Genomic DNA, 14,110 nt, shown 5'->3' with positions numbered 1-14,110 from the left:
GCATTTAAAAACAACTTTCAAAAAAAAAGCACAAATATTTTATATATTCTCCCCCAAATTTTTTTTTAAAAACCACGGCAGTCATTTTTGGCCCTTCTAATCTGCCCATTTCAATAGCTTCTCCAGAAAGATTTCCTGGCTCGTTTTACAAATCAAGTGCTGAAGTTTTCCCCCTAAGAGCAAGGATAAGGATGAATGAAAATTCAAAGTGGCAAAATTGTCTTATGCACTAGAAGTGGCTTCATTTTTCCAGCATGCCCAGGCAGAGAGTGATGGCCCCTAAAGTGCTATGCTACCTCATCTGAACCATGAGAGTAGCTGTTAATTAAGGCTCATCCAAAAGGAAAACTAGTAATAATAAGAAAAGCTAACATATATTTAAATATTGTTTTATGCTTTCAACCTTGTCTGTAGTTAATGAACAAGAAAATCTGGTCTAAGGGCAAGTTAAAACAGGGAGTAATTTGTCTGGGTGACAGCTTACTTCGAACTGAATTTCCTTAAACTGATATTACACTGTCATGTTTGTCACTCATAATGACATGTTCCCATGTAACAGTGTGTCATGAGAAGTCAGAACACTATTAGTAAAGAGAAATTTATACAATATTAGCATATGATTGTTTTGTCTTTTTTCCAAGCTTAAGTGGTGGTATTTTCTTACCACGGGAGGGTAGAGTTGCTGGCTCTTTGATTACCCCAGCAAAATAACACACACATCAAAAGGACCAAAACTCCCAAGATTCGCACTTACACACTGAGTTTGCACACTTGACGTTTCCAGTTTCTTTTCTAGAGTCTGCTGTTTTATATAACTGATGCTCACACTTACTCTGGAATCAGAACAATGGGTAAGGCAGAACACAGAGAATGAATTTTTATTGGGAACTTTTTTAAAACTGAGAACAAAGTAGTAATTTAACTCCTTCTTGACCTGGATTCTCTGAGAAAAGAACTGCAGAAACTCTGAACAGCAGGCACAGGTCAAAGGCAGCAAAGGATAAAAGAGGTCAGGAGTTTCTGACTTTGTATTGGTACGGAGCACAAGGAGGATCTTAAAGCAGATCTATTATTAAAGCAGAGCTCTGGAGGACAGAGGCAAAGAAATGGGAAGAAGGGAGGGGAAAAACGACACCAAGCTTTACCGCAACTCTTACTCCAGCAGTAGCCAGCAGTAGCAACTATGTGTATGCTCGATATTCACCATGTTACAATCTCTCCATGGATTGTCAGATCTGGGGCATCAGCTTTCTACTACAGAGCAGGATGAATTTTCTGAGTGTATTTTTCCCCAGCCTATTTGTCAGCCATTTCTGTTCTCCAAACTCACTGTCGTAATTTTAAACACTTCTTTTCATAGTTCTCATCTGCAGGGCTTGCCAGCTCCAATTCTTGTAAACAAGCCCTCGTGACATTTTCAAATCAATTCCTCCAGACCTTGCATACCTGAATTCCAGATATGACAACTTAGTAATGTCCTCAAAAGTGCTCACCTACTCTTCTACTGAAGATGAAGCCACGATTTCACTGAAGTTTTAACATCACAGCTGTGGTGCAAAGTGAGATGATGACAGGGGAAGAACCCCTTGCTGCTCCTGCTCCTCCTCCCTACACACAGCTCAGCCTCAGTCCGCTCCTGCAGCGCTTCCTAATACAGATTCTGGGACACCAGTAACTCTCACACATTCTTTTAACCATACATCAGCTCCCATTTCTTTAGAGGAAGTGAACAACTCTGAGCAACCGAGGTGAGTGCAGAGTTGCTGCTTGTGTGCCACAACCAGCCAGGTGAAGGAACAGCCACAGGCTCCTGCCTAAAATGAGAGTGATATTAAGGCACACAGTAGGTGATACCAGCTTGCATGGATTGTTTCACTTTATTTCTTGTATTAGAAATGAAAGGACATCCAGAGTGCAAAGGGATCCCAAAGAGCTGCAATTATCAGTAGCCTACCAGAAATGTGGGGTTTTAAAATGAAAAGGTCTTTCTCCTTGCCTGTTAACTTTAAGACAGACAGACTTAAGTTTTAACTAAGGGCAAGCCACCATAAATCTTTCCACTGGAAGAATGTTTTGAGCTGTTCCTACCTCCCCAGTTGTGCCGGTTTAACTATCTGACAGCTGTCCTACACACTGCACGTGGGCAATGATGTTACTTTAGAGTATTCCATAAGAGGTATGTGCTTTGCTTTGAAAAATGAACAAAACCACAAAAACACTGCTTTGGAGGTCACATTAAAGTCGTCATAACCACAATACTGTCAAAAAGCCACAAAACACTTCTCTGGTCTTTACCGGATCATTAATAAGTCTAAACCAATCATCACAAAGCCATCCTATACAATTCTCACAGTGAACAAAGTTGTGAGGATGGGATAAGAAAAAGAAGAATAACACTGAGGAAAACTTCTGTGAAAATAGTGACAGTTATTCCTACGAAGACCTCCTAATAAAACTCTGGCCCTGTGTGTGTCACAAGCTACACCAAAAGCTTCCATAAGGTCCTTCTGTGTATCATGTTTAAAGAACCACCATTGTGATACAAGCACAAGTCAATATTTGTTTTCCATCTCAAAAAAAAAAAACCCCACAGGGGAGATGGAGACTTACTGCTTGCTGAATTTGCATGTAACTTTGTCACATGTACGAAGTCAGGTTTCAAAATTCTTTGACATTTAACTGACTTGCCTATAAGCTCGCTATCATGGAAGAGTTTACAGCATTTCTAACAAATGCAACAAAAAGGGACTACTACTGATGTTATATTAGTGAAAATTAACCTGGAGGAAATGGCAGACTCACTGTACAGTTACCACTTCTGTATTTAAATTGCAGAAGTGATTTACATGGCTCTGGATATTAAGAGAAGGGCTCATTCTACTGCATTTGAAGTCAAAAACTCCTTTAGATTACTAAGGAGCAAGACAAAAATTAATCCAGTGATCCATATGCCTTTGAAATGAGCCTTCCCAGGACTGAAGTATAATTTTAAAACTTTGCCAGTAAGATGATGTCTGTTAAGTTTTCTGGTGTTCTTTGTTCATCTGATCTTCAATGCTTCCTGATCCGAGAGTTAATAAAGGCAAAATTCAATGTCATTTCTGCTTTTAAGAATGTTTAAACTACTATTACTTTTTTTTTTTCATAGGGCAATACTGAACTGCATGGGAAAAACCTAACCTGAGTTGTCTCACACTGCAAGCCACAGTCCAGTAATCTGCTTAAATGTTTTGGCACTGTATGTTAGCTTAAAAGCGTGGACAAGAAGGGTATTTTCTGTAACAAGCAATAGGACCATACCTCTGAAAAGTTCAGTCCCACAATGAAGGAACACCCCAAGTATCGAATTTCCTACGTCTAAGAGGAGTTTTGCAAAACGCAGTGCCAGAAATGGAGTCTCTAGAGGAACTCGGGAGAACAAGGACACACAAAGAAACAAATAAAACTACAGTTTCACCTGCTTGTCTAAACATGCTTAAGCTTTGTGGCAGGATCAAATTCAAGTGCGGGGTTGTCTTTATTTTCATTTGAAAACTGAAAATCCTTCCACCCTTGTTTCACGTAAGTATTACAGATGGCCCAGGTTACCCACAAACTGCACGTGTTACAGAAAAAATTTATCTGCAAGGAAAAACATACTGGCATCACAATTGGCCATTTTTTACAAATACTTTAAACAAGACTTCACTTCCTTCTGCAGAAGAGAACAAAACAGTGTGTCAGATGCTTGCACTTGCAAGTGAAGAATGATAAGCAAAATAAGTTAGTTGATTAAACTAGCCTGACTTGGAAAGGAAATAATTCTAAGGTTTTTCTATTGAATTCCAAATTTCAATCAGCTTGGAACAGACAACCACCAACCTACACCAAAACAACAACAAAAAATAACCCCAAACAACCCACAACTGGCTGTCCTGGCTCTCCTGCACGATTTTCTTACTAAAGATCTCTACAGGTATCTTGTAAATACAGTGTTTTGAGGGGCTTTTTGAGGGTATTCTAATTATTAAAAAGTGATGGCTATCCACACTCAAAGCCCAAAAGCACTAAAAAGGAAAAGTGCATTACTGCCAATTATTAATTATAAAACTTTCACACTGACCATGGTGGCTCTCAGAATACAATAATGTTGTCCACAGTGACCCAAACCAAGGTTTGGGAGTAACACAAATCAGCATTTCCATTTCCCTTTTCACTTGCAAGGGAAGCAATGTGCTCCTCCAGATCACAAGATAGGAAGTACTGGGTAGCAATTAAAAAAAAAAAGTTTCCATCATCTACCCTTTCCCCAATAAAAATGGCTTCACGGATTATAGTTCAATTCTGAAACTTGAAAAATAAAAATGTACTGAATATCATGTTTGTATTTTACATGACTAATATTTTAAGGTCTAATGCATCAAACGACCTTTCGTCATGAATATTTAAACAAAGCACAAATCCCAGCTAGTTTTAGAAAGTCAGCCCAATTCAGCTACCTGTTCTACGGTCGTCTAAAAAGACCTTCTCTGTGGGAAAACACCACGGTGAAAGGCTTTCAGGAACTCTTATGTCCTCCTCCCTACCTCTCAGCACTCATCAGGAGGGCAACAAACTCCATACGAAAAGTTTATTTCCTTCCTAAAGCCTGCAGTGACAAATGTGGCATCAAATCCCAAACAGCCAAAGGAACAGGAGTCGAAATTTCCCTGGAACATTAAGTGAATAACCATTTCAGTGAGCTGATATATATCTGTTGCATTGTGCCTTCCATGATCTTCATTTCTGTCTGGTATAATTAACAATAAATCATTCTGGGGGCTACAGCATCTGTTATTACATAAATAAAACACTAGCAAAGGAGCTTGTCAAGACTGATTTATATGAAATGCTGCTCTGAAGTTTATTGGATTTCCATAATAAGAAATCATACCATATCCATTTTTTTTACATTAATCTTCCGGGTTGCATATGATAATTTCTAAATGAAAACACAACTTAGAGCAGGGTAAGATTCTCACAAATTATTTATCAGATAAATCTGGTATGTTTTAAGTAGACAATGAACAGAAAGATAAGAAGGGCACCACTTTGTCAGGACAACAATTACCTAGCTGAATTGTTTTAGGTTAGGTTAGTCAAAGTAGGCTCTCAGAAATCAGTCAAAGTTTCTTAAAATACCCCACCTGGCAGAACTATTATTCATAAGAAAATAATTTTCTTGAAAATTTCTGAGTGAACAAGGGAAATATCTCCACGGGTTCCTAAAAGCTGCAAGGAATAGTACTAGTACAGAGAGTAGATTTTTGAAGCATTAATAAAGCACAGAAGCCTAAGGACCTTTCAGAAGTCATTAAGGTCAAACCTCGCAGACTCTGTTTTCTTGGAAGTACAGCAGTCCATGGTCAGGCAGACTGTTTAATGGGGACTACAGTGTGTCAATACAGGCTTGAAAACCAGCCTAGAGAGGAACTCGCACCACAATGCCTACAAAAGAGAAACTTCAGCAAATCTGAAGATAATGCGATAATTACAAGAACAGTACAGGGTAAGTCTTACTGCTATGAGTTATGTCATAGTGAGGGGAAGTCATGACAACAGCAGTCAAAAATATTACACAGGAGAAACAAGATTCTTAAGAGGGTAAATTAAAGAGTTTGTATAGTGCATTTATTTTAGAAGTGTGAAAGCCTCCCCCATTCAGAAAATGAGTCAGCAGTGATTCTCTAAAATAGATGTGCACTAGAAATTCAAAGAGAAAATAATCGGAAGAACATAAACGAAATATTTTGGGACTAATCTAAGTCTCAGAAGCAAGATATCTACAAGTGCAACTCCAGGCTCCTTAGAATCCCAAGTGATTAAAGGGGGTAATTAAAGCAGATAGTGAAGCAGCGAAATTAAATTATTTTCCTGCATTAGTCTTGTATTATAGATGACGTGGGGAAAGAAATTCCAAGTCCAAAATCTCTTCGATGATTATTGGCCTTAATAGAGATTTGAGTCTCTAAGTAGGGTGTCAGGGAACAAAACTCTAGAGTGGTGAGGCACCAGAATCAGATGGCATCCATCCCAAGAGAAAGGAAGGAAATAAAAGGGAAAACGGGTAAGAAATTGAAGTGGATGTGCAATACAGACTTAACTGCAACTCTTATCAAACAGTATAAAAATCTTTAACACGCTGTTTCCTTAGAAAAGGAAACAAAGGACTAAGATTTATTCATTCACCTCAGTTCTGAAGTGCACTGAGAAGCAACATTTGACTTTGTAGATGTAAAAGCAAGAACAACAAGGAAGCATTTAATTTGGGTAAAGAATTCCCTCTTGGATTTTAGTTGGTTACACACGTGAGTGTATAGACTATACTGAAATAATTCTGCAGAATGAGAATGGGAATTCTGTTGCTGTTTAGGTAGGAAGTGTAACGGGGCACGTTTTAGATCTTAATCCTGTTTTACTCCTGCCTGTTGCAGGAAGCAAGACAAAAATTGACCCACTCTATGAAAACCATAGAGTAATCAAACAGAAACAGAAATAAGAAACTGAAATAAAACACCAATGCAAGTGGTTTTGGTAAGCTAGCGTTACATAGGGAACGTTTTTCATGTTAAGAATACAGGATTTTATCTGTAGTGTAGAAATCGAGTCATACGTACCTGATCATGGGCTTGACCAGTTACAAACCAGTTATACAACTCGAGCTTCTTATTAATATTCTGAAGTATTTAAAAACTTCACGTAATGGGATGCTTTACTGACAGTAAAGAATCAGTTTATCAAATTAATCATGTTAAATATGCTTAAGTCTGTTCCACTCACATTAATAAAACAACCAAGTAACAACATGCTTAGGATATTTCTTCTACAGGAACAGTCTGTTCTCTGTTTCAGTGATTATCACTCAGTTTCTCAAGTATTTCACAACCATCTACAAGCTTTTAAAATTTTATAAATAAATGGTTAAAAACTATGCAACTGTAAATAGTTTAAGCATAGCAGAGACAGACATAACATTGGTCATGAGGGGGTATTTACCATAAGCCACTTCACAGGAGTACAAAAGACAGAGTTGGCTCTTGTTGGTATCACTAGTTGTTTTATTTTTACTGAACAAAAACAAATAACTCGCACCTCAAGCATTGTGAACAAAGCATGTAGATAGTTATGGTGCTGGACACTGAGGGAGAATATATTTAAAACTACTTTTAGGAACGGAGATCTTTAAAAATTAAATCTGAAGCTACACACTGCATCTTTCCTTGGCAGTTTCACAAAGAATGTGCTCAACTGAAGATGCTCCCAGCTTCCAGTCCTACCAGCTGTCCACGGGGTTTGCACATTTTTACTGTGATTGCCCCTAAAACATAGCACAGATTTAGCTAGAAACTCATTCAGCAAAGAATACATCCTATCCTTGCCACGGCCTTCACCAGTGGATGTGATTAGAATGTAGCCAATAACCATGAAAACAACAGGACAGAACTCAGCTGTTCATACTTCCGAGATATGTTTTATGGATAAAAGGCAACATAAAAAGAGGAAGAACGAAAACTGTTTACTGGTAGAGTCAGCAGATCTGTCTGTGTGTTTCTTCAGAGTAACATATGACTAGTTACACGTAATTCCTTTTATTCTATTTCAGGAAGGAAACAATGAAGACACACAAAGGTCACTTAGAGTCACTTGAAAGCTGCAAATAGCACTCCGGGGAAGCAAACAACTAGAGACTTCCCTAAGTTACCAAAAATATGGAATGACAGACAAGTGTCTGCAGCTTGATCTTAAAAAAACATTTCACGTATCATGATTTACCCATGTTAGTGCCCCCCATCCTCCCCAAAACAGTTGTTATGGCTGTACTGAAACAGCGCGAGCCTCTCAATGTACGCTCACATCTACAGAACTACTCAGTAACACTTTCTTTACACACCTTATGTTTATACAACAGATAACTGGACGTATGTGCATCCAAATATAAATGATAATGAAGACTGGACCACGAATGGGATAAATTCCAGATAGTCATTACCACATACATGATACTACGTCCGACAGCATTATGAATTTTCCTTCTAGGAAATAACTATTGTTTTCCTACAGGTAGAAACTAGTTGGACTGAATGAAAAAGGACAAATAGGCAGGTCAGGTGTCAGCTGAATAAGTAACAAGTCCAGCTGGTGTACCTGACCTGAGCAGCTTCCCATACAGAACACCCACTAGCTGTCATCTTAAAGGCACCACCCAGAAGTTTATCCCTGAAATCCTGTAGGTTAGATCTTTGAAAATGAGTTGGTATTTGAAAGGGAATCATATCCTAAGCTACTATCATACTCATATCGTGATCCCAAAATCTATTTTACCTGTAAAATATTTTATGCGCTACATAAATAGTGCAGAAATAAATGGAAAGACTGCTCTTCCAAGCTTTAGTTCTATATACTTACTGTATTGAGTGCGTTAAGTGTAGTGTCGTCACGGGAGGCTGCAACACAACCATCTTCTGTGGATCCTCCATCACACATGCCTGCAAAAGCTGCCATGCTCCTTCATAGTTTGAGGGGGGAAAAAAGTTTAAATTCTTCAGCTGCTGTTTGATGCACGCATCATGCAATACACTAATAATATATTTACATGTCAAATCACAAATTTCAGGGCCTTTGTGATACCGCGGAAACAAGTAAAACAAGGCACCACAAACCACTCTTTGTTATGCAAACCTGAGTCACCTCAGCGTATGGAATAATTCATTCAAAATTAAAACCCAATCTGAGTGCATTTCATAAATTAAATATCTGCACTGCAGTAGCACCCAAGCCTGATCAGGATTATGGAAGACATAACCTCTGTACATGAGGACAAGGTCTCACCAGAGACAGTAAAGCTGTTGTTGTAATCTTAGTTTCATTATGTTAGAAAAATGACTTAAATTGCAGATTCCCCACATCTCTGAATTCTTGCAAACTACAGGTAATTTACTCATACTCTGAATTATTATAAGGCCCATGAGTGCATCTGATTAATCTACCAGGCATACCAAAGATCTGTATGAAACTGAAATGCAAACGAGAGCTCATTCAAAAGAAAAAAAAACCCACCCTATATAGTGTCTGAAGGAATCCTGTGCTATCACAGCTATTCCACTCGTAGCAGCTACTCCCCTCGTTACACGCTACGCATGCAGTGCTCTATCATGCTAGCACATACAGCTGGCTTTACATTTTAAATCCAAAAGCCACAGCCAGAGGGAAGATTCTGCGTTGGCCCAACATCAAATCACAGAACTCTTGTCTCAAACTAAACAATTTCAGCTTATCTGGTTGACATTCATGGCTACACCAAAATAAAATAAAAAGGAGTGACCGTGGCCAAGTGCACATCCATGACAGTCCACATTTCCTCTACAGCGTTCTACAGACACTGGTAGTATCTCGGCTGGAATTACCTTGCTGCCCTAAGGTACATAAGTAAGTCACAGTCATTGACTCCTGGCATCCAGACAAGTTCTTCATGCTGTGTCACTGTGTCACCGTCTGGGGAAGGAAACGGCTGCAGATCAGGAAGCTTTGCCTGGAAAAAAATGAAGAGTTCATAGAGACATTATAGCTGTTAACAATGTTAGGAGGATGCACAAGTGTATGTCAATTCTCTGGAATATTATGATCTCATAGATGTTCAGACAACAGGTGGAAGCTGTTTGATCCAAGTTTCAGAAGTTTGAGGAAATTGGGTCATCAAGCTCCAATCTATTCGCTTTCTCCAGCATTCCCTCTTTTAGAAGGGAGGTTCATTTTCTGACAATTATGCAGGGTTAACGCCACCTCTCAGTTCACCACCAGTGAAGCCCTTCTGTATACAGACCAAGTGCAAGCATGTCCGCAGAAATATTACAGCCTGAAAGCACACCACTTAATGCATTATGTATGTATTTACCATTAGGTATAGTCCTCCACTGTACAGAAGTCAAACGTCATTGGACAATTTGCCCTCAAAAAGACAGTTCATTTTCATTTGTCAAAAAGATGCTGCTACAAATCCTGCTTGTTGGGCTAAAACACACTCATTTAACATACTAATATGAAAGAAGGCAAGAAACATGGCTACCATATGTGTACCATTTTAAATCTGTAAAAAAAACCCCACCCCACACATTTGACACTAAGCTTAAACTTAAAGTCTGCAGTAAATCATTAAAACTCGAAAGAGAAACAAAGAAATTTCCTGAAAGTGAGATAGCTCAGTGAAATGAACTCTGCCACTAAACATTACACTGTATCCAGAGACCCAATTAGCATCTTTAGTCATCTCCTGCTATTGGATGAGATAGCTGAAAGCCTCTTCAGAAACAGCTTTTAAGCCCTATAATTACCTCCTATACTTACAACGCTAAACATATTTGAGAGGCAACATTTATACATAACCAGTAATTACAAGTCACAGGTTCAGATGTCTTTCATGTTCTGCTCTTTAATCTGTACTTTATTTTACTTCTTGACTGGGAAAATGGAGATGTCATTGAACTTCTCTTCTAGAAAAGGAGAAGCAAGCATTATAAAGATGAGATTTCTATGAGCGCTATGCATACTGGCTACCAGGGTGCTTTCACAAATTTATGTTCATCCTTATGTACCCTAGGAACATGCTTAATTATAACAGTTACTCCTAAGAGCAACTTCCTCTTGAAACACCTCTGGCCATTAATTTGTTAGCCAAAAGTTTTCATGGGAGAACATTTAGTAGAGACCCACTCTCCTCCTCCTACGCATGTGAATTTTGAGAACAAATGCAATTCTACAAAACATTTGTCTTCACTGGTGTCTCTACTTGCTATTATGATACAAGCGCTACTTGGAGGTATCTGTGCACGAAGTATTAAAAAACTGAACCAACAGCCCTCTAGCATCTGTAACACGCACAATTTAAGGAAAATGAAGGCAACAGATTCATCAAGCTACTACAGGGATCTCAGGGTTGTTTCTGGATTCCGCTACATTTTTACACTTTCCCCAGAATGAATCAGACTACAGAATGGAAAGCAGCAAACACCATCTTCAATCTGATTTCCTACCGCGGCCCACAACCAACCATTCATATATTTTAAGATTATACCTCATGCTAATTAACAGGATGTGAATATATCCTCCTAGTGATGACATTTCTCAGAAACACAGATACTCAGTGAAAGAACGAACAATGGAAGTTTAAAATATACTAAGCAAGCAAAAATTAACAGAACTCTAAATCAGTGGACCTTCTTCCTACTTTTATTTCCACCCGTAAATGCATCTGGTAATTATACCTTACAGCACAGGTGACTAATACCTGCCAAAATATTAGATGACAATTTGAGATGAAAGTTGTTTTGAAGGTATCATTTACAGCACTCATATTATGACTAGTGAAAAGAATACTACAGGTTTAATTGCATGGACTTTCTTCCTCTGAATGCAAAACATCCTTAAGAATGTTACAGCAGTTCCATAAATGTTATTAAACAAGATTTTAGTAAGAGTCTGAATGAATATTCATCACTGGGATGCAAAAATCCAGCACTTGGGCAGCACAAAGTCAATTCCACAGGTAAAGGAGAGCCCTCAGTTCCTAGAGACAGATCTGGCCTTCTAAATCAGAGTAAGTTGCATGCTAATGCTAAAACCTGATTATTTTCAGCACTTAGGAAGGATTTCCCTCAAATTAGAACATACCAGGAACAAACTAACCTCCAGAGTCTTAACCTTATTCTGCTTCCCAGTGTCTGAACACGTTCAGCATGCTTTCTCAATTTCTATTTTAACAATCCAAATGGCTTAAGGCACTGGTCTTAAGAACTTCCAGTTCTTACTGCTCCTCACAGTCAAACAAACAATACAACTGAACTCTCCCTATCTTTAAAATCAAAACTTATCCTCTACAGCATCAGAACGTGAAAAGAAAGCCTGCATCAAAAACTTCCTGGGAAATACCAGTAAGATACTTTAATTATAACGTGACTCCTATAGACTGTGGACAAAAGGGATATTTCAATAATCATCCAGAAGTACCATGCCTCCTAGTTAAGAAGAATTTGAACTGCTTTGTATGAAAACGATGGAGGTAATATGGTAAGGACCAGCTAACCTCCTGAATGGCAGAGGGGGAGCGTGTTGGTGACACTGGCACGTGGTCACGCAGGAGGAGAGTATTTAGAAGAGATCTAATCCTTAACAGCTGCCAAAAGTGCTCCAATTATAAATACTAATTTCATTTTTAAGACAACTGTTGAATTCCTAAATATACCGTGGCACCCTGATTTTTATGCTGAAGTACCACAGTTGGCCAAACTCAATTTAACGTTTAAAAATAAGAGGAGAAGACGTGACGAGCTCAAGCGTAAACGCAAGTCGAGGAGGAAATGCAAAGCCAGACATGACACCAGGCAGAGCACGCTCGGAGACAAACATAAAAGGGAGAGCAGGTTTACAGTGAATTCTGCATTAATGACAGCTACATTAACAGACATGCTGAAAAGCACTGTACCCTGTGTTAGAAGATGAATACATACATAAATATATACGTATATCTCAGCACAGTCACTCTGCAGGAAAGAAACCTTTCTCAGGTTTAGAGTCCCCCAATCCTTCTAATTTTGTACTGTTATTCTTGGAAAACTGCCGTGGTTTTTTAATCACTTCTAACAGAACTCCATTTTGTTTAAATATGTAACAGGTAACATACTATCAACTTCACCATTTTACTGAGCAAATTAAAATTAAAAGATCTACTTTCAATATAACTAAAAAAAATATTACCAAATTAATTTTTAATAGTTTATTTATATGGGGTTTTTAATAGTTTATTAAAAACATTGCCAGCTGAGAAAGCATTCATTTTTAACTCCAAAATGTGCCCAATAGTTGAGATTTTTCCTTTATTTCCAGTAGCTACTCATACTTCAGTCTTATTCTAGAATGAATCCAATAGCACTTCTGCTAGCAAAAATTATTAATGTATCAACATTTGACATAGAAAAAAATCTCATTAACTGAGCTAAGGAATTCTAAAGAACTCACGATGAATCTAAAAATACCTCATTGTATTTGAATGCATACAGTTTTAACTAACTGCCCTCTGATCGGATAACGTGGCAAAAGCACGCCTTCTCGATATTAGAATAGGAACAAAATCCCTTACCTGATGGCTGGGTCCCACTCTGATTTCACCTTGGGTACTGTTTAGCCTCCTAATATATAAAGAAAAAAAAATAGTAATGAGAAAGAATTACAGTTAATGCCATTTCGGATCATATTCCTTATTTTTTCTCATTGCATTTCCAATGTAAATGGAAGGAAAAATAATACACTGTGGAGAACACAAGACAAGATACACCCAGGTGTGTTACAGGCCACACTGCAAACGGCAAAAACCACGGGAGCAAGTCTGGAACTTTCAGTCAAGCAGCTGAACTCAAGAGGAGGATCAGTGTGATCTGCCCTCACAGGAGCAACTACCACAGCAGCCGATAACGGACACACACCTTCCTTCCTGTTGACGCCTGGATTTCATGTAACACAGAGGCAGCACTGGCTTCTCATCAAGACCCTTTACAAGCCTCCACGGCTCGGAACCGCTCCATGCTTTAGGCAGCCAACTCCAAAGCCCGCTACACAGAGAATCACCTTCCAACGTGACTCGTACCATGTTCCTTTAACTGCTTATTTCAAGACCAAACCCAAAGCAGTGCAGACAGCACGCTGAGCACTACGCTGCAGATGCCTGCACAGGAAATACCACATCCCTCATGAACATCTTTGCGGCCATTTTCATTTTGAAAGAGAAAAACATCTCAAATAAAAATATTTGGGGTATTAAACTTTGAAGAACGGAGCCTTGCATTACCAGAATTGGCAAAACTAACTCCTCTTTTTCCAGGCAGAATTCATGGAAAACCATTCAGGTTACTTTGGATATTACATGCAAAATCGTCTAGCTCTTGCTTTAAGAAGTTAAAATTATTACTGCTGCTAATTCATCTGCTAAAATCACATCAGATAGTATGACACAGAAGCATGGAAAAATCTAAAAGGCAATCAAACCATGCCTTGTAACTTTAGAGAATTGAATTTAATTCGATTCATCCAAAAAGGGATTCTCTTC

General features: G+C 38.5%; 1 protein-coding gene across 3 annotated transcripts in view; it reads right to left on the bottom strand.

The window, feature by feature from the left end:
- RERE (arginine-glutamic acid dipeptide repeats) overlaps window positions 1–14,110 on the bottom strand; it is a 251,296-nt gene that overhangs the window by 90,136 nt on the left and 147,050 nt on the right. For all 3 annotated transcript variants that reach the window (XM_026862554.1, XM_026862556.1, XM_026862555.1), the window contains exons 7-9: window positions 13,148–13,196; window positions 9,423–9,547; window positions 8,425–8,524 (exon numbers count right to left, since the gene is read on the bottom strand). In XM_026862554.1, the coding sequence (XP_026718355.1) occupies window positions 8,425–8,524; window positions 9,423–9,547; window positions 13,148–13,196 (274 nt within the window). The remainder of the gene's footprint in view (window positions 1–8,424; window positions 8,525–9,422; window positions 9,548–13,147; window positions 13,197–14,110) is intronic.

This window comes from Athene cunicularia (assembly GCF_003259725.1).
Source record: "Athene cunicularia isolate RWA chromosome 21 unlocalized genomic scaffold, athCun1 chr21_part1, whole genome shotgun sequence".
Lineage (NCBI taxonomy): Eukaryota > Metazoa > Chordata > Aves > Strigiformes > Strigidae > Athene > Athene cunicularia.
This window is presented reverse-complemented; position numbering and strand designations above follow the sequence as displayed.